The 21,093-nt window shown below is 46.0% G+C and overlaps 1 protein-coding gene across 3 annotated transcripts in view; it reads right to left on the reverse strand.

The window, feature by feature from the left end:
* The window catches only part of SPNS2 (sphingolipid transporter 2), a 132,361-nt gene that overhangs the window by 43,174 nt on the left and 68,094 nt on the right, over positions 1 to 21,093 (reverse strand). For all 3 annotated transcript variants that reach the window (XM_032707478.1, XM_032707477.1, XM_032707479.1), the window contains exons 4-8: positions 7,883 to 8,034; positions 5,938 to 6,004; positions 3,242 to 3,384; positions 1,974 to 2,126; positions 149 to 338 (exon numbers count right to left, since the gene is read on the reverse strand). In XM_032707478.1, coding sequence (XP_032563369.1) covers positions 149 to 338; positions 1,974 to 2,126; positions 3,242 to 3,384; positions 5,938 to 6,004; positions 7,883 to 8,034 — 705 coding nt within the window. The remainder of the gene's footprint in view (positions 1 to 148; positions 339 to 1,973; positions 2,127 to 3,241; positions 3,385 to 5,937; positions 6,005 to 7,882; positions 8,035 to 21,093) is intronic.

The following is a 21,093-nucleotide window of genomic DNA, read 5'->3' on the forward strand; positions in this document are numbered from 1 at the left end:
CCAGCAGGGATGAGCAGCTGAGCCACCAGGCACCCCCAGCCTGGGCCAAAATGCCAAAAGCAGAAGCAAGACAACACCTCAGGCTTCCTGCAGGGGGACAGCGAAGGGAGTCTGGGGGGCACTGGCACAGGGGAAGGATCACACTTACATAGGCTCCCACGATGCTGCTCTTGGCAGCCACGAAGATGAGGCAGATGAAGATGGCAGAGCCCAGCATGCCCACGGCACACACCAGCGGATCCGCCCGCTGCGTCTTCAGCCGGCACCACTTGGTCGCTCCCGCCCCCGTGATGACACCCAGGAAGCCAGTGAAGCACGTGATGGCCCCGAAGATCAAGCTAGGAAATCAAAATAAATAAATAAATAAATAAAAACAACAGGCAGGCGTGGGGTTTTGGGCCCAAAGCGGGCGCGGCCGAATCGTTGGGGTGAGCGGCCGACCGGGAACTCGCGCGTCGGCTTCGCGGATTGAAAAACGAGGTTTAAGATTTTAAAAGTAATTTAAGCAGATTTTAAAAAAATCAGATTTAAAGTTTTAAAAGTATTTAAGTAGATTTTAAAAAAAAATCAGAAATTAGAAGAGCTCCCTTGCTGAGTGCTGGTGGGTTTAGATCTCTTCCCCTGTAATTCAGAAAAACCAAGCACATGAAACTCAGCCTCGTACACAGGAATTGATCCCTGGGCAAAGGGCTCACGCTGCTTCTTTGGGTGGAACTGAGCTTCCCACAGAGTTCCCTGTACAGCTAATTTTGCATGCACAGAACTAACTAATAACCTGCACATTGATCATGTAATGGGAAATCATGGACAGAACAGGCACCAGGAAGCTGAAGGGAAGGGAAACCTAAATAAGACTCTTAAATACCACGATTTTCAACACACCTTGACTTTATAGCTCCTTTCAGACCACTTCAAAGAAGCCTTTTGCTGTTGGGTTACACACTTGAAATGTGTTAATTTCAATTTAAAGAGCCAGGAGCTGTCAAGGATTCTCTGTACTGTATGTGCAGCACTTGGATTACAGAGTCTTTGGCAACTCCATTAGAGTAGCTCCAGGGCAGCTCAAAATCGAGGTGTCATCAAGGAGGGGAAAACTCTCTGTAAATAGCAGACTGGGGCTGTGTTTTTTGCTCACTGCATTTTTGCAGAGCAGCCTGAGCCTGCCTGCTGGACACTGGTTGATGGGACTCCAAACCACTCAGTAGTTTATTGAGATGGGATTATTCAGCTAGAGCAAGAAGGTTTCCCTAATATTATTTTCCCTCACGAGCTAAAAAGCAAAAGAGCTGACAAAAGGCAGTTTTTCCTATCTTTTATTTACCTGGAGAAATGCTTTTATAGCATTTTCTGGTTTGTGCCATCATGCTGGGGCACAAAGTGAAGGATTACTTTTCATAGCTCATGTGCTGCAAGTGATATTACATAACCAGGACCAAAAACCCAAACCACTTCACAGCATCAAGCACTTCAGCCCAAAGTGTCCCAGATCTCTGTGACATTCTTCAGCACAACTCAGCAGGCACAGCAGTTTACAGAGCAATGAACACAGTGAAGTCCTGCCTCACACAGAAACAAAAGCCTCCAGGGTTAGTCCCTGCAGCTTCAGGGGAACCATTCCAACCTCCAAATTACAGCCACCACTGGGGTTACCTGCTCTGTCACAGATGGGTCTTAGGGAGCCACGTTCTCAGCTCTCCAAACATCCTCTGAGGCAAAGACAAAAGTCTCTTTTCTACCCTGCACCCCAGCCTGGGAACTAAGAGAGCTGAGGTCATCGCTTCTCCCTGCGTTTGACTTCATGCAATGAAGAAGAGAAATAAAACCTAGTTTACAATCTCAGCATTTCCTATCATTGTTACAAGGGCCTAGAGGAAATGACAGACATTCTAGTGACTTGACTCTGTGGGACCTGCCTGTTTCCTCTGGTAAATAAGCCCCCATCCCCCTTTCCCCCCTCTGAGTCTGCCTCTCACCTATCTTTGGTGCCGCAGGGCTGGGAGCTGCAGGTCTCTGCTGTCTTCTGCACCACCTGTGCCCTGTGCAGGTACAGAGGGATCCACATGCCAAGTGCCCCCGTGGCAAAGGAGACAGCTGAGGTGGCCAGGGATGAGAACACGTAGCTGCGGCTGCGGAGGCAAAGCCAAGGGAAGGTTTAGTGGGAAAAGGAAGAAAAGCAGGAGCCCCACACGGGAGCCAGGGCTTCACAAAACAGTGTCCCCCCACACCTGCCACCTCCCTTTGCCAAGGCAGGGATAACACAAGGTATAAAGCAGTGGAGAATAAGAAGCATGGAATATTCACAGGTGATGCACTGGACTCTTCCGAGGCCATTTTTCACGGGACCATTTCAGAAGATAATCAGTACTTAGTCATGATGTGTGAATTACAGAGCTGTCACCCTAATGTCACTTGTTTAAATGGAAGACCTGTTTCACTTCCCCCTCCCCACCCATGCCATCATGTGATTGCCACTTGCATAAACTACCAAAAGAAGTAACACAGAAATATTGACAAATTATCCGTCATCGCTTCTCATAGTCCTTTGACACTGGATGACAATACCAGGAAGGCATTCCAGCCAGCAGTCCTAAAAATGAAGGACACCACAGTTTCCCATCAGAATTCCAATGTAACACTGAATTCACAAGTGCAAGTACTTGCACATTCACAGCCCAGCTTTCTGGAGGGAAGCACAGCTGCTTAAACACTGGTGAGCATGTGATCTTTTATGCACATATACAAGCACCCAAACACATTCAATGCTCACAGATTCAGTCACAAGTGGTTGTGTAAACATATATTTAAACTTGCCATGTAGTGTAAGCTTTTGTGTATTTTCTCCTCTTATTTTTTTTCTGGCATTTAACTCTTTTTTTCCCCCTGGTAAAGTAGCTCTTTTAAGGAAGAAAAAGGATCTAAGTGTCTGAACAACAGTGCCACAACAATTAATACAGGAGCACAGCAATTTCTCCACTTCAAAAGGCTTGATTTGTGTGAAGTACGAGCCAAACAAAGCAGACTCTTTCTTAGATGTCAATCTTGGAAAGGTTAGAGCAGAAGTTGGAATGCAGCATCATCACTGCAGTCAATACCTCATGTAACTACCATTTTCTTTCCCAGGTCCACAGACTAAACTTTCTGCAACTCCCTGCATGTCATCACTTTCCAGTGCTAAATCCAGGCCACTGGATGTTCCAATTAAGCACTAGAGGCAAAGCATGGTTTTTACAAGTGCTCTTACTTTCTAATCAGTGCTTTCATGTCTCTCAGCCACGAGGTCCGAGCCTTCAGCTGCCCCCCGAGTTGTTCAGCGTTTCCTCTTTTAGCAGCAGGAACAAATATCAAGATGAGTGTCCCTGTTATCATTCCCAGGAGTGGAGATACCTGCAAGAAAGGGGCAGGGAATTAGCACAGGAGTCCAGGAGGGTTTGACTGGTCAGTGAGAAGCAGATTACATTGGCTTGGTTTCAGGGACTGTTCAAGTCAGAATCTGTGAGCACCCGAGGCATCCACTCCTTTCCTTCCTCCCTGTCATTCCCTGGACTCTTATCTCACTCTGGAAACATGCAGCTTTGACAATCCCTGATTAAGGCAGTCTGTTGTGTTAATAACTACAAAGATTCTTTGGTTCTTCAGTGATGTTGAGCTCTTTGGAAAGCTGCTCCCAGCTGGGCTGAGAGACTTTTTGGGTGAGTGCAGAAACCTTTTCAAGGCAAGGGTGAAGGATTTCTGGATGTAGGGAGCATTCTGGCTTTGAAAACCCTTGCTTGGCATGCCTCCTTCTTCCAGTCAACCCACAGTGGCTTCCCATTTTCAGGCATCTTCCTCAGATAACCTCAGTGTACAGCAGACCAAGAAACACTGAAAATTCAGGCCAGGAGGCAGGAAAAGGACACATTCAAGGATTAGGCTTCCCAGTGTCCAATCCCTTCTCCCAAGCACTAGACAAAAATACAAAGATCCCACAGTGCTTTGCAAGCTACAAACACTATTCTTGTTTTGACACTGAAATTCCACTATTGATAGAATGGAAAATAGCTCTGTTAGGAAAACAGGAACATGGATTTTCACTGACCTATCATCCCATTTAGACATGCTGTTTTAAAAATAAATCCCTGTTCCAAAAAATATGCTTCCATTATTAACCTGAGAATGGTTTTTACACTTTGAGCAGTGTTTCATGTCCAAAGATGACAAAATCACAGTTCTGCTAGGAAAGAGAAGACAAAAGTATTTCAGAACTGGAAAGTCAGGAAAACCCCTCATCCAGGAATAAATGAAGGCTGATACAATTTCCTTATGACAGCTGAACACAAGGTAGCACTGGTAAAAAAACCAGAATTGCTGCTGGTTTTTAGGGCCAGATAATTTCAAGTCTCCTTGATTTTTATCTAAAGGCTTAAGCCCCCACGAGGACAACATCCACTGTCAACATCCATGGACACTCAGTAATGCTCCCAGGAAACACCCACATTACTGTTGCATCCAGAGACAAAGCTGCCACTTGTCCACATGTCCTTCTGTCTTCTTCAGCCCACTGAAGTACAGATCATTCCTGACCTCTCCTGCATTTGGAGCCCACAGGAGATCACAGAGGGAAGCATCACCTTGGGCAATCATTCACATCTTGCAAGAGGCACAATAATTGCCACAGGGATGAAAAAACTGCTTTACACTGATGCCTGGAAGCTTTCAGTGTGTGCTGTGTGACTACAAAAACTGAGCAATGCTGTCCAAAGCAACCACCCCAGGCACGTGCAGCTCATCAGATTCCCAATGATTTTACACTCAGGGAATCATGCACCAGTGTGTCATTTACAGTGGAAATCATGACTCTAGAAGGGTACAGTCTTGCAGATAGCCTGGATTTCTCAGGATAACTCTGGAGACACCATCTGAAGAGAAAAATGCAGGTGAGGATCCCTTTGCACAAATTACCCACTTGGGTTTTACGGCCAGATTTGGGTTTTACAAGAGCACTCTGATACTTCAACCTCCTTAGAGCCCCCTGAGCAGGAGGAGGGGCTTTGGGGAGCTCATTCCTTGTGCTGGCCTCTGCTCAAAAGCTAATTTTACCCTCAAGTATTTCTGCTGCTGAATGCTGTAGCCATCCTGCTGCTGTGAAGCTGTAGGACACTGCACTTTCCTTTCCAGGTTCCCAGCTGGGAAATGCCCTCCCACCCTCCCGGTCGTGCTCTGGCTTTGCTTTCCCTGGGCATGGCCTGTGTCACAGAGGGCACATTTTCTCGAGGTGGGAACCCATGGATTTCATCACCTGCTGGTATAAATGGTGTTGGCCTGAGCTCCAGGGGATTGATGAAGTGCCAGAGGCAGAGAATGCACCTCACGTGGGCTCGTGCCACCCTCACCACCAAAGGTCAGGAGCCAGTTCTGCTGGGCCACTTCCTCTCCGCTCTTTCAAGACATCTTTGTGTGCAGGATCTGTTTGTGAGCATGTGATTGGAGTGGATTATCTTTTCAGCACGTTTATCAGGGTCCCAAGAGGTTAAAATAGAAGGAAACCGACTGTCTCAGGGCAGAAAAACAAGCGGAAACTGGAACAAAGTGTTTTTTCCTCAAAGCAGGAAGCCATTCTCGGAGTTTCTTGACAGCAGGGGACTGAAAGACTGTGGAGTTGATTTAAGGCCAATGCCTCATCTTCCCATCCCCATCAAGAAATCACGGGTGATTGATAATAAAGAGATTGGAAAATTCTTGCTCCCAGGCAAGGAAAACACCAAGTACCACAAGCCAAGCCCACACACCTTTCCCCTTTGCTTAGGGAGTGTATCTGCTATGCACTGAACATCCATGGCTGTAATCTCCAGTCCTTTACCTTCCAGATATAATAACAGGTCGAACAACTGCGTGATGGAGCTCTTCCTAACACAGATCAATCAATTAACTCTCATTAAGATGTGATTACCAGGGACTTACCCTCAAGGCCCAGTGCCAGTCTCCAGCAACCTGCTTCACACTGGACCCAGTGATGTATCCCAAGCCACTGCAAGAAATGCCAAGATGAGGGTTGGTCAGAGCTTTAGGAGTGGCACAGTCACAGCTGTTCTTAGACAAAGATAAAGAGAGGCACAACCAACTCTTGGGCTCTCTTCTCCTGCAGGAAGGAACATGGGGATTGAAGCAGATGGTGGCCAATATGTGACTCTTCCCAGCACTGCTGATCTAAAAATGCTCAAATCCAATGGAAATTTGGAAGTTCATAGCTGACCTTTCAATCTACAGTGCATGGAAGCAAAGCCTCAAAAGGAATGTATTTCCCAGTGTAATTTCTACATCAGGCCTTCCCGTTTAATATGAATATTAAACAATTTCATGTTCAAGCTCTCAGTTAAAAAGTGCCCTTCAAGGACACACCATATTCCATCATTTAATTTTTTTCTTGTCACTCAACAGTACTTGGTCCTAATTACTCAGGAAGAGGCCACTTCCCATAAGCCTGCAAGAAGAACCAAGAAGAACATGCAAGACAGTGGGGTGGGAGAAATCAAACCTGAAGCTGTGAAGTCACATCTGGAGATTAAGAAGCAACAGGACCTTCAGCCCTAAGACAGGAGGTGGCTCAAAGACACTGGAGGTGAATGCAGCCACACCTCTCTCCACATGAGCTGAAAGAATGTGAATATCCCTTTTCAAAACTGCTGCATTTGTGGCTGAGATGGCCTTGGCTACAAGTTGCCAGGATTGGTGTGGGGCAGCTGAGCCCTCACCCGACTTTACTGAAGCCTGCTGAGCTTTGGGGGTTGCCAGTTATAAGTACCCCAAAACTGAGCTTTTTACACAGACAGGCCCCAAAATCAAACTGTGGATCACCACAGAATCATGGAATAGTTTGGGTTGGAAGGGATCATAAAGACCATTGAGTTCCACCCCTTGCCATGGGCAGGGACACCTTCCACTAGCCCAGGTTGCTCCAACCTGGCCTTGGACACTTCCAGGGATGGGGCAGCCACAGCTTCTCTGGGCAACCTGTGCCAGGGCCTCCCCACCCTCACAGGGAGCAATTTCTTCCTAATATCCCATCTAACCCTACCCTCTTTCAGTTTACAGCCTTGCCCTATCACTCCATGCCCCTGTAATCCATGTCACTGTTGGATATTGAGATATTTAAGTGCCAGAATCAGGCTCGACAGGATGAGTATTTGTGATTTCTTGCTAGCCAGAGTTCACTGAATTCTCTATGTGAATACTTGGAATCTTTGGTCCTCTTGGCAAAATATTCTTTTCATCAATTAAGGACCTGTTTCTCTCTTTTTCCTCAAGAGCAAAGGGATGGTTGTGAGTTTTGTCTCAGGGATGAGTGCTCTAACTTGTAAAATGCACCACCAGAGGTTTTTCTCTGAGTTTGGGACATGTTACCCGTGTATTCCCTGCTGCAAATGAACCCCTGATGCCCCTTTTGCACAGGATGTTGTCCCACTCTGGGAACTGGAATGCAAAGTATGCAAGCCCTCCCTGCTTACAACCTCACAATAGAGGGTCAGCCATTATTTTTAAAAAAATAAAAATAATGACAGATTCCCTCCTGTCCCAACAATCAGATACTGTGTTGGGCTGATAAGGAAACACAACTGAAAGAAACAGTCAGCTAAAATATTTTGATTCCATTTCCACCCCACTGCTGTAAAAAAAGAGGGGAAAAAAAAAATCCTTCCCACTAATTCCCAAAAGTCACACACAAACCAGTAACAGGGCCAGAAAAAGAATCTAATTCCTGCTACTAATTAGTCACAGCTCACAATATTTTCCTGTCTAAACCATTCCAACCAAAGACAAGAACTATCATCATTAGCAACTTCAGATCTGCGGGAGTTTGTTTAAGTGAAAAGGCAAAACCAGGCCCAGGAATTTTGGTGCCACTTACCTGCCCAGAGGAATTGCAAAGTAGAAGACAGAGAGCATGAGGGTCCTCGTGTTTTTGGTGAACAGGTCTCCGATGATGGTCGGGGCAATGGTGGAGTAACTCGCCTCTCCGATGCCAACCAACCCCCGGGAGAGCACCAGGAGCCAGAAATACTGAGGAAACAAAGAAAAACATTACCAGCTATCCCCTTGCCTTCTTTTTTTTTTTTAAATTCAAGATGGATGGCAGCAAAATCTGGGAAAACAGGGAAATACAAAGCCCCGTGACTGGAAAATGATCCTCTTGTACCCATTTATTTTTTAAAGCCTCACACTCGTTTCATTTGTCTCCTGCTGGGAGGAAAAGGGACTATAATTTTTGTGAAGATTTATAGGCATGAAAGAAAAGTAATAATAAAATGTTTACTCGGTGACACTCAAGAATACATTTTAAAAGAGGCAGAAGACCCTCAGTCTGTTCCCAGGATGCAGCTCAGTCTTGCTAAGCCCAAGTTTTGAAGGTTTGGGGAGGCAGGTGAGTTTAACAAACCCTGCTCTGAAATCCAGAAACAGCAACACCTGCTGAGGCCAATCCAACCCTCCCCAGGGTGCCAAGGGACACGCTCTGACTGTGAAAGCCCAAAGCTGGGAAAGAGTTGAACCCCCAATCCCCCAAACAAATGTTTTCCTTCATTAAAAGCCACGGAATGAGGGAATCTTTCAAGGGTGCTAAGCACCCATCTCACTCCACTTGCCTGGAACAGCAGCAGACACCTCCCCTCACAGCAGGGAGGCAGAGTAAGAGGCACTGAACAGTCCTAAAAAGCCTCAGTCCCAGTTCCAGCTGCACAAAGAGGAGACCTGAGCTTCACTGGGAGCCCCAGGAACATCCCTGTGCTCCGTAAGCGGGACCTGCAGGTGAACGACTCAGAGCCACACAAGGCAAGGGAGGGATTGAGCTGCCCAGGGAATTCCAGGCCTTTCTGAGGAAAGCTCAATCCCACAGGACGAGGATATACTTTACATTCAGCACAACTCAGCCTAAAATGGACCAAAAGGAATTGTTCATCTAACAGATTTTTTTTTCATGGCCCGTTTCCCTATTTCAGCAACACTTTTGTGAACTGCAAAGACCTGATTTTCAACCTGACCTTTCACTGCACCTGCAGTTTTCTGGGTGCTGCCCTGTGCAGGAATAAGGCACAATGCTTTGATGCCTAAATTCCTGATACATGAGCACAACCAAGTTCTCAGCCCATCCAAGCAGCCTGAGCTGCACCCAGGAGTAATTGCAGGGGCAGAAATTAAACAGTCAATGCAAAAAGTTGTAAGCACAGGGCAATCTGTTCCTACAAATGTAACCTCTACAAATCCTCAGCTTACTGTTGTTATTCTACAGATCATCTGTGAGAAGAACAGCAGGGATTTAAACTGAGAGAGGGGAGGTTTGGATTAGATATTAGGAAGAAATTCTTCCCTGTGAGGGTGGGGAGGCCCTGGCACAGGTTGCCCAGAGCAGCTGTGGCTGCCCCATCCCTGGAAGTGTCCAAGGCCAGGTTGGATGGGGCTTGGAGCAACGTGGGCTAGGGGGGAAGGTGTCCCTGCCCATGGCAGGGGGTGGAACTCAATGGTCTTTATGATCCCTTCCTACCCAAACCATTCCATGATTCTGTGCTTATGATACGTCCTTAAACATGGAAGTGCTTTGAGAATAATGAGCAATTACTGATTCTCCTTCTTCAGATGGGAAAAAGCTGAGTGAAGGGAAGTGCCTGACTTTGTGCCCTTCAGCAAAGCCAAGCCAGAGTCCAGCCCTCCCTCACAAACATGGACAGTGCCATGCAGACACCAAGCCACGTGCCTGGCTCATAAATACATCCAGCAGCAGCCACAAATCTGCCAGTGAGGTGTGTGCATTGTTCTCCTCACTCTAATCCCCCGGCTGAAAAGAATTCTTTTGGGATTCCTACAGTCACACGAAACAAATACTTGTGTGCACTCTTCACTTCCTCATATTTTGGTGTGAATTGTGCCCCAGTCCCCATTTTCTGAGGGAACACAAGTTCCTTGTTTGCTGGCAGGGCGTGTGCAGTGCTGCTCACACATCTCCCACACCTGACACACACGTGGGTGGAACAGAAAGGGCAATACTGTGACTCAGATTAATTTAATTTATGCCAGTTCCCCAACACTCAGCCACCCCAGTGCAGAAATATGCTGACAGTGATTGGTGCACAGGTAACCAATGCATTTGGGATGAGCAGCAGTACTTATTGCATGCTGAAAGGCTTAGTCATGCAGAATTAGAAAGCAGGGAACTGGAGGCTGACTGTGGTTTCTAAAGAGGTTCAGATGTGCATCACAGGGAGGGTGACAGTCACCTGCCAGGCCTGGGATGAGTATGGACAGCGCTCCTTACACCTGCAGAATGACAGGTTTGGAAATGCACTGGATGTTCCTCAAATTTGAAATACCTACAGAAAAATGACACCCTTTTGTGCTCACCAGCCAGCATCACTCCCAGGGAATGCACTGGACAGGAATTTCCTCCAAACAGCGTTGTTAGAAGGCTCCTCTTACAATCCTTGTGTAAAGCAGGAAAACTGCACAAAGGATTCCTTTTGTGGTAAAAGAGTGACTCGGTTCATCAACACCACGGAATCAGATGCCCAATACAATGAAATCATCTGCAACAAGTAAGACATTCACTCTTCTCTCCCAGTTCCTCCTCAAATCCTCCTCCTCCCTGGCTTATCCCATGCTGACACACTCCACATATCTGTTTAATATTTAAACTATGTTCTCTGCAGCAGTGGTGTCCAAATTTAAGTCATGAGATTCCGACTGCAGTTGGGAATAAAAACAGTCTTCAAAAGCACAGTCCACATAAAGACCTCAGTGGTATTGCCCTTCTGAGATCAGATATTCAGGGTTATGGCCTGTGCAGCCATTCAGGTGTGACAACCAGGAAAAACATACAAAAACCTGAAACAATTTAGGGAATTCTTCTGCCTGGTTTTGGAGCTCTAGGTCTAGGATTAAAGAGCTAATACCTCTTCTTATCCAGTTGTTCAGGATCTTTGCCTAACAATCACCCTGTTGGAACCCACACAATAAAAGTCAGCAGTAATTTGTTACAGTGAGATGAGACCCCCCCATCTTCCATCCCTGGTCAGGCACTCAAAACTTATATTTTAGTTGTCTCTGAAGAGGCACAGCTGAGGAGCCCCCTGGGACAAAAACTGGTCCTTTCCATGAGGGGCCTTGTCTTTTTGCTTTTCATACAGGAAGAAAAAAACCACAAACAACAAAACGACTGCAAAACTCTTGTGGTGCTGCTCACTTGGACCACGGGAACACCACAAACCGCTTAGAAACTGGCCCTGAAAGCACCACGTGTGCAAGACAGACAACTGCTATTTTTGTGTGTATCTATGCACATACATCCATAGGAACATCCCCCTTCCTCTCCAAGTGGATGTGGACATGACAACCAGCACAAACAAATGGCAAAGGCAGATGTGACACACGCAGAGGAAGCTCCGTTCTCCTCCACAGCTGTTCCAGGACACCTCCACCATTTCCTCGGCACTGGATTTTTCCCCCAACTGCTCGTTCCTCCCTGTCTGACCCCAGGGTTCTCAGCAGTTTAGTGGCACCAAAAGGGCTGACACCAGCCCAATTCTCTCTGCAGTATCTCTGTGCTGAAAAGCAGAACAGGCAGCTCAGGCTTTAACTGCATTTCACTGTTCCCTGAGCAGAAATTGATATATATTGAAGAAGCTTGTTCCTGTCTATATGACTTGAAAACTCTTCTGTAATTTGTTTATCAGTGCAAATAGGTCTCTGGCAAGAAAATTGGAAATATCTGAGTCAGCTTTCAGGACCAGAGCTAATTTCTTCCTTGCAGGTTAAGCCCAGCAACCTCAACACTTCACATGAAGTGCTTGAAACCGAAGTTTTTTTGAAACAAAGAGCTATGACAGCAAACAATTTATTTATGTCTTTAATTCTGGTTAGCAGTCATGTCAGAGATGTCTGCACCTCCACGAGAGCTGTCAGCATCTCCTGGTTTGGAGAGATGCAATGGGATTTTTGGAATGACTTCATGGCATCAATCCCACTCCCTGCTCCGAGGCACCAGCCTGGATGGGACCCCTGGGAAGGGGTTATTACAGGGACACCTGAGCCATACAATGTGACTGGTGGCAACTCAGGATGCAAAAGTGCTCCCAGTCCTTCTCTCCAGCTTGCCTGTGCCACAAAAGGGCTGGTGAGACACCAGCCAGGGAAGATTCCAACATACAATAAACCATCCACACACATGGACAGAACAAAGGCTGCAGAGACCCAGAACTGCCACAGCCTTCCTGGGAATTCCCCTTCAAGGAATGACATCACCTGAAACCAGTGCAGGGAGAAAGCACTCACACCTATGAATGTGAGGCACAAAAGGTCAGTGGACCTGCCTTTCTTCCCATCTCCTAAATATGTGGAAGGAAAAATACCCTCTAACCATAAAGCTGGAGAATTTACTCCTTTGTCATTTGAAGACCAACAACCCAAACAAAAAACAAACCCAATCTCCCAGAACAGACGTGAGTTTTGGAAGGGATGCAAATCCTTATGCCCTGAGGAATGTGCTGATCAAGAACAGGAATACTCCACTCACTAACTTCTAAATTTCTTAAGTTATCAGCAGACTGTAGGGAACAACAGTGACAGATCACGGGCTCAGAAGGACCTGGTCCCATCACTGTCACCACACACGAGAAGTTATGGGTGTGACACAGTCCTTCCAGAATTCACACCCAAAAAAAAGCTTTCATGACTGGAGTTAAATATTTATGATACAGAATCACAGAATCATTTAGCTTGGAAAAGACCTCCAAGAACATCAAGTCCAAGGTAGTCCATGTATTTTCTCTAGAATGTATGTTATGGTTTGTATCTCACACTGACTTTACTCTCAATCTCACACACACATAAATGTTTGATGGCCTAGGACACATGACTGGCTTTAATCATGTTTGGTGAAACCTCCTAATTATACATTTATCCTGGCTGTATAGACCATTGAGTGAGTAATACATGTTTTAATAGGTCTAATTACAGCTTCAAGTTCCTTCTTTTTTAATTAGTTAACAAAAGGAGTTAAGCCCCAGTTCTTTAAAAGATTAGCTGCCAGTGATAAACCTATAATCTGCCAAATATGTGTACAACTGAACCACCAGATTTACTGTCTAAAGGATCATATGATCCCTAAGCTTTGGTTATTAAGTATTTGCATTTGAATGTGGAATAGCTTGTAAGGGTCTCAAAAGAAGCTGAACAGATGCTGCTTTCAGATGAGGGACACATGGACCGATGAGATCCCACAGACAGAGCCAACCCAGCACAAATCCCTGGTGTGGGCACAGCACCAGGACAAACCATGCTTAGAACTGGTGCTGCTGGTCTAAAAGAAGGATCTTGTATACTGCTACAGCACCTGCACCTGTGTCTTTGTGAGGATGTTGAGTTAAACTCCTATGGATTCTACATTTAGCTTCTGTAAAAGAGGGCTCAGCATCATGAAATTCCACATTTGAGCTGAGTTTTGCCATATTTTCCTTCTTTTATCATATACACATTATGCCAAAACCCAAGAGTATAGAATCAGGGTTTGCACCCTTGGAAAGAAGATGTGCATAAAGCCATTCCTGCCACTAGGCAGCTAGGACTGCCACACAGAGCCTCAAGGACTCGTGTGTGGAGTGACAATAAACTAAGGAGAAAGCACTGGGATTGATTTAATTTCCCTGAGTTTCTGGAGCAAGCTCAGGTGAGCTGTGCTGTGTTTCTACAGCATCCAGGGTAGCAGGGCAGTCACAAGTGATCAGTGATAAATGTGACACACTGGGGGGGTGAGATGAGCAGAGCAAACCCCACAGGCTCCAGAGTCTGTTCCAGGGCTGCTCAGCAGTGGTTCCCTTTGACAGCTACACTCATGTGCAAACATTTGCCCTCCCTGAGCACAGCCTGCATTTTCTGCCCAGGCAAACACCTCTCCTTCCATTGCAGTAAGTTTTCCCAGGTGTGGCAGTGCTTTGCAGGATCTAAGTGGTTAGAAATGTCACACCACACCTTTCACACAGGTAGGAAAAGATGCCCCATTCCCATGATGTCACCCAAAGCAGGACCACGCTGGGAGTATCGGGGTGGTGACTAAGAGCTTTGGCTCCTGCACACTCACACTGCAAATTCCAGCTCATTAGCTGGGACTCACTGGAAGAGCTGAGCAATGGAATGACACTACAAAAGCAGGGGACATATTTGCTTAAACACCAAACACTCCAGTTCCCTCAGCCCTCCCAGGAATGAGGGGGTCACCTTGAAGAATGTCAAAGCTTCCAAGTCAAACAGGGACACCGGCGTAGCATGAGAGACAGGATGACATTAAACAATAATGTTGATGTTTTAAATTCCATTCTGTGCCTGGATGGATGACAAAGGCCACAGCAGAACAGATAAGCCTAAGTACACCTTCCACCTCTGTGCATGCCTAAGGCTTTACAAATTTTGAATATATATAACCAAGGCACCTGGTGGATATAACTCCTCTCTAACAAAAGGAGAATAAATATTGTAGAGAGCTACAGAGGGTAGTCAGTAGTCAGTACTGGTGAGTTGTTCCATATCAATCCTGAAGAACATGTCTACCTGTGAAGTCCAGCCTGGATTTCGAATATTCATTCCAAATTTTGGCCATTGTTTTTTTACTGTCCAGGAACAAAGGAAGATTAATATCTTTATCTTGGTCTACAAGTAATCTTATCCCTCCTGGGAACTGCCAGCTGAGAGACCAAAACACAAACTAACCCGGGGGCAGAACAGTGCCCTGGGGGGTTTGGTTGGCCAGTACATTTGTCCCCTGTTCAGAGGTTGGGCAAGCACTGGTGTCAGGATTTCCTACAGCCAAAGGAGTAGGTTTTGTTCAGGGAGCACCCAGGGTACAGGCTGGGGGGGAGTCTGGTTGGAGACAGGTTGATAAGTTATCAGGTCTGAGTCAGTGCTGAGAGCTATCAGTGTTTTATCCATTTTCTGTAGAGATGAGTGCACTTAGAAATTCATGCTACAGTTACCAGTCAGATAAATATAACTGTAAACCCCCTTTCTCACCCCCAACAAGAGGTCTCCCCTTACCAGCCCTGAGTCAAGCAGGCAGGGCAGCCTGGGGAACTCACTGCAGCTGCTGGTTCTCCTGCCCCTTGTCCCACTGCAGGGAAGTGGTTGGGTTTGGACTCCTCTTCCCTCAATCTGCGTCATCACTCACCCAACAGCCACCTTTCACTCCCCATCTCTTTACAATCCCAGCTGCCTTTTAAGTCACCACTGCACACAACATTCCCTGTAACTTCCATCACCACTGGATTCTATTTAAGTTTACAGTCTCCTCCCTTCAAGTTGAATTCCTGGTGGTAAGTCCATCTTCCATCACCATTTGCAAACTGCTCTTCTCCTCTGCATGCCCGTCACAGGATCAGAGAAGAGCTGAGACTGGGAGGGAGTTTTGGAAATAGTCTGGTCTATGCCCCTGCTCAAAGTGGGATCAACTACAACAGGTTGATCAGGATCAAATCCAGTTGAGTTCTGAATATCCCCAGCAATGGAGAAGCCACAACCGTGCTGGACAACCTGTTGCTGGATGACCTGTTGCAGTGTTTGACCACCCTCACAGGAAAAATATTTCTTCTTATGTTTAATTGGAATTTCTAGTGTTTTGGTTGGTGCCATTGCCTCATCTTTTCCCTGGGTACCTCTGAGAAGAGTCTGGCTCCATCCTTACACCTCCCATCAGGTACCAAAGCAGCACTACAGGCTCTCCAGGGACAGAAGCACAGCTCTGCAGTGATGATGCCACTTTGGCAAAGGTAAGCTATTTAAACTCAGTTAAATCCACAGGGCAGATGCCACCTCATTTGCTGTGTCCCTGCTGCATTCACCCTAACCAGGTTTTTCTTCACTCCCTTTCCTTTAAGCCTCCTTGGGATGGGAAGTATAAATATTTGTGTCCAACAAGGGAGGCTTCTCTGACCCAAAGGTCCTCTGAACTCTGGCAGGCAAGTCACTAATATTGAAGTGCAAATGCCCTGGGCCTTCAAGTGTTCACACATTTTATTCACATATTCACATTTGTTTTATTCACAAATGCTTATTTTTTATATATTTATATATGTTTATGTGCTGGCTGGAGGTTATAACCAGGTTACAGATGAGACCACTACACTACACCAAGATTTCATAGCAAGCTGCTGAGTTACTGAACCTTAGTATTTGATTAATCATTTGCTCAAGGGTCAATATTGAAACCCTGTTGCAGTTAGGATGGACTTATGGTACAGCTTTTAAAGCAGGTCTGATTCTCCTATTCTGATTCCTCTGCAGCCTCCAGTTACACTTTGTCAAAGACTTACAAACTTCAGCTCATTTGGATGCATTAAGTGTCCCCCTGATTCTCAGCTCCAAACACCTCACCTTTGAACAATTCCCTTTTGGGAAAATTCAGCTGGTACTCGGAGCCCTGCAAGGAGAAGAGAGACTACAAGAGAGACTACAGCCAGCAGAAAGAGACCAAAATACATATTTAAATATAGAAATGAGCAAGGGAGATGAAGCAAAGTCCACTCACCTCTCCTTTGATTGTCTCTAGTATTTGTTAATGGCTTTAGCTCTCCCAGGTGGCCTGTTCAGACACACTTAATTGAATATGGAGGGTTTTATTTGGAAATGCACTTAAGAATCTGGCTGATTAAAGCATCCTTATTGCATGAGATTTTATTATTATTTAATATATAAAAATAACCAATAAAGGCTGTAAGATACTCCTTTTTTTCACTCATCAAACCCTTCAATCAGCAACTAAAGTGTTTAACAACTGCATACCCACAGATAGGCTCTGAAGTGAAGCACCTAATTAAGTGCTCTGGAGAAAAACACAAACCCCAAACCACCCTGGAAGTAGCAAGACTCCCACAGCACTCCCCAGAGCCAGCAGGGAGCTGTTTTGTGCTTTGCAGGAACAAAAAATCAGGAGCAAGATTTTTCTGAGCTACTTGCAAATGTCGAAGGTGAAATTTCCCTCCAGCGCTAAAACCGCAGGCTCCGAAATCCAGGTTCCCATCACTGCCCTCCCTCCAAAACCCACCTGAGGGAACCTCCTGGTACTTTTCAGTCGGTTTTGGGTGGCACAAAGAGAGAATGAGCCCAATTCCCATTCTCCATCCCTTAGGAAATGCCATTACAAGACTCTGGGTGACGAGGCAGCTCCACCAGGTCCTGACAAAAAACTCAGCTGAGACAAAGCAGCACCTCAGCTCCCTAATTGAAGGGCTCCTCATCCCATTGACCCGTGGTAAAAATATGACATGGCATGCAAATGGGAGGATTTACATTCTTCACAATTCCTTGGTCATTAATAGTGCATTAATTACAGGGGCCTGGGATGGAATTGGAAGGAAGACACCAGATTGTTTTGCTTATTCACCAGAGCCCCATCCCGTGGGGTGCTACAGCATCACTGCTGTAAAACAGACCTCAAAGAAAAAGGCTGATGTTTTTAAATAAATCCCAGGGATCATAAAGAGCCCTGTGTTCCCAGTGCCTGCTGGAACACGGAGTTAAAGCACTTCTTTCCATTCCTGGCTCTGGTGTAAGGCCCAGAGGAGTCCAGGCACTTCACGTGGCTGAAATAGTGGTCATTTATCCCTGTTACAAAACCATTACACACAGCTCAGCCAGAGTGGATCTTCCAAAACTGCTCCCCTGAGAACCTTAACAGTCCTGGGGTGGAAGCAAACTGTTGCTTTTTGTTCCAGATCTGTCAGGTGGGACACACTTACCAGCACTTGCCACAAACATCTCTGGCATTAGGCACTATCACCAATTCCCTTCCTGAGATGTGCAAACACGACCATAACCACAAAAATAGGGACTGGGAGAAATACAGTGTAATTTTGCAAGGTTCTTGACACAGCACAGGTTCAGAAATGCAGCTGGAATATGGGCTGGGGGACACAGAACCAAATGTTGACGGGCAGTAACAGGCTACTGTTGTTCCAAAGCCTTGAATCCAAGCAACCAGCTGTAAAGAGATCCCAGATTTTTCAGAACAAACACTTGCAGGAATTGATACCCAACACTACCAACATCTCCACCTCCAGTGATGTCCACAGGAATGTGTGAGATCCAACCCCATGGGCTGTCTTGGCTCACACTCTTTGGTTTGGACCAATTCCTAACACAAAGCTGAGTCAAATCCAATGGACAGGTTGGACTGGAGGTTCTTGGAGAGCACAACCCCATGTCCCTATTCCTGAAACCACTGCAGAAACTGTGATTTCTTTGGAAAAAGCAACAGCCAGCTGATGACACACCCAGGTGTGAGTGCTCTGCCTTCACTATATGCATTTTCAAGGGTAGAACAAGCTTTGAGAGGCCGTGAAGGACACATTTTAATGGAATTCCTCAAGGTTTAAATGAAATGACCACAAACTTACAGTCCCAGCATCCTTCCCCACGCTGCTGGTTCTGCTGATTCTTGGCATATTTTACTTTGCATATGCTAAAAATTCAAGTGCACCAGCAGGTCAGTCCTTCCAGGCAGCTCTGCTGAAGAACCATCCAGATCACTCCAAACTCTGCATTTTTTTGTTCCTGCTTTCTGTTTTCAGGCTTCCCTGGCCTGCTGACTCAATCAAGACCCAGAAGCCTCCAAGAACTGTGTGGAAGGCTGACCTTGCAAGATGTTGTCCCACATCTGAGAGATGCCTCACTTTTAGCATCAGATTCCCAGAGAGGAACTGATGCATCTACCAATTCCTTGCACCCAGGAGCTTCTTCTTATTCATGATCATCTTTGAACAGTTGTCATGTCCCTTTTGGAAGTGTTATTAAATTGACACGTTTTTGTCATGCTGCAGCTTCATTTTGTTCTCCAAACCCAGCCTGTTTGACAAAATGACAACCCTATTAAACCACACTAAACACATTTGCATGTTTTGTGACTGTCTTCTCCCGAGACTTCGTCAATCATGTTTTCAGACTCCATGATCAGCACCACTCCCAGGGATTTCCAGCTCAAAATCTATTACACAGGGTCGAGATTAGTACTCTAATTCGAGTTATCTGCATTGCAAATGCAGTGTTTTGTGTAGCCTGGGAACTTTATGCATTTAAAAGACATGTCAACACTTCAAAAGACTAATTTAGCACCTGGTACTGTAAGACATTTCCCATCTTCCCACTATTTGCACATGACTCAGAACACAATGGTTCTTTTTCCAGCCTTTATGCAGGACCCAGGAGGCCACAGACTGTGTGGCCATTGGGAAGCACTTACACTTCCTACAGTGACTGATGCCTTTGGACCAGCTTTTTGGATCAGCAGGCAACCAGGACAGCCAAAGAAAGGCTCAAATCCATACTTTTGCATCTGAACACAATCCACTGCCTGAATAACACATTGTCTCTCTCCTGCATCCTGTTTTTCAGGACAATAAGCACAACCTTCAAGAGCCACCAGGGCCCTGCTAAAAGAAAGTTTCCATTTGTTTCCAGGCCTCCCAACGAGCCTAAAACTGGGATGAATGGATTTTTTTCTTTGTCTGGGAGGCATCATTACCAAACCCTCCTGGAGCATCCTGCTTTTTTCCAAGGCAAAAGCCCCAGGAACACAATCCATAAACTGCCTCAATTATATCCCCCACTAAACACGTGCCAGTTCAACAGCCTCCAGACCCACATTTGAACATCCCAGTGAAGCACGAAGGGACATGTTCTACACCACCAACTTGGTGCTTTCAGTACACAGCGACCTGGAAAGCTTCTTTCCAAAGGATCAGGACCACGTGGTGCCACCCAGGCACTGTTTGAAAACTTACATGCAGCACTACTACTTTATTGTTTTCTTTTGTTTTCTTTTTTCTTTTTTTTTTTTTTCCCCCACCAACTGATTCAATCCCAGACTATTTAAGGAGCGTTTTCCCTTTCTTCCATTCCTTGGATGCCTTGAACAAGGCTGAGCTTAAGATGCTGTTATAATTATTTATAAAACATAATGCTAAAGCATTATAGAGACTTCCAATAAGACAGGGTTGAAGCAAGAAGACATTTTTTGTGTTCCATCAGCATGCCCTGGGGTTAGGCCTCTGCTGCAGCATGACAATCAGAACGCACATTTTCATAGACAACACAACAAGAAGGAATGTTTCCAAGACACACACAGCCTGGAAATAAAATAAATATGCCTTCTTCCCTCTGCCTCCTCAGCAAATCAGTGCCAGTGAGATTTCCTGCTCAGGCACAACAAAAGCAGGACAGGTGGGATGTCACAGGCAGGCTTTGCTTCCACACCACCCATTAACTGGCACAGCAACTGAGCTTTCCTACTCTTCAACACAGAGACAATACATTCAGGTTTCTGCATAAAAATGGGGCAAACCTGTAAAGGTCTCTGGCCTGTGAAGATCTTTCCTGCACCACAGTCCCCCAGCTGCTGTCACCAAGCATTTTCATGACCTGATGAAAATGCACCAAATGTGTGTTGATTTAAAGAGAAGCAGGGTCTGACTCAATTCCCACAAAAGGTTCCCAGAGACTTCCAGAGAAGGAGCTGAATCAGAACCACAATCACAGACCCTGTGATAATGATTTCAATATCTTCAGTAACCCAGATAACCAACAGCTCTCTGATTACAGGGGTCCTCACTGAGACCCTCTGCAAATCAGCACTGAGCTTTGAGCCAAATCAGCACTGAGCTTTGAGCCTGTTTCTTGACACTGTCCCAGCACAAAGCTCCGTCCACCTGCTCTGGAAAATGCCTGAGGCCTGAGGGGCAGGACTGGCACTTCAGTGCAAGCCCCTGCCTCCATTCCAGCCAGCACACGGCAGTGCAGCTGAGCTCTGACACTCAGCGAGAGAAACAGCTCCTCTTTCAGCATCCACGGGGTTTGATTCAGATATTGCACGACTTCAAACCAATTAATGACCTGAAAGGAGGTGGCAGAGGGCAGGAGGCACATTTATGGACACAGCAGCTGGGGTGATTTGAGAAGTCTGAATGGGATGTGGTTGGTGCCAGACTGACCCTGTGTGGGCAAGGTGGGATTTGGGGGGGGCTGTATCTTGACTGCTTTCAGGTCCCAGAGGGCAGAACAGAACCAGTCCTGTTCCAGACACTCTGCAGGTGGGAA

Source organism: Chiroxiphia lanceolata, chromosome 20 (assembly GCF_009829145.1).
Source record: "Chiroxiphia lanceolata isolate bChiLan1 chromosome 20, bChiLan1.pri, whole genome shotgun sequence".
NCBI lineage: Eukaryota > Metazoa > Chordata > Aves > Passeriformes > Pipridae > Chiroxiphia > Chiroxiphia lanceolata.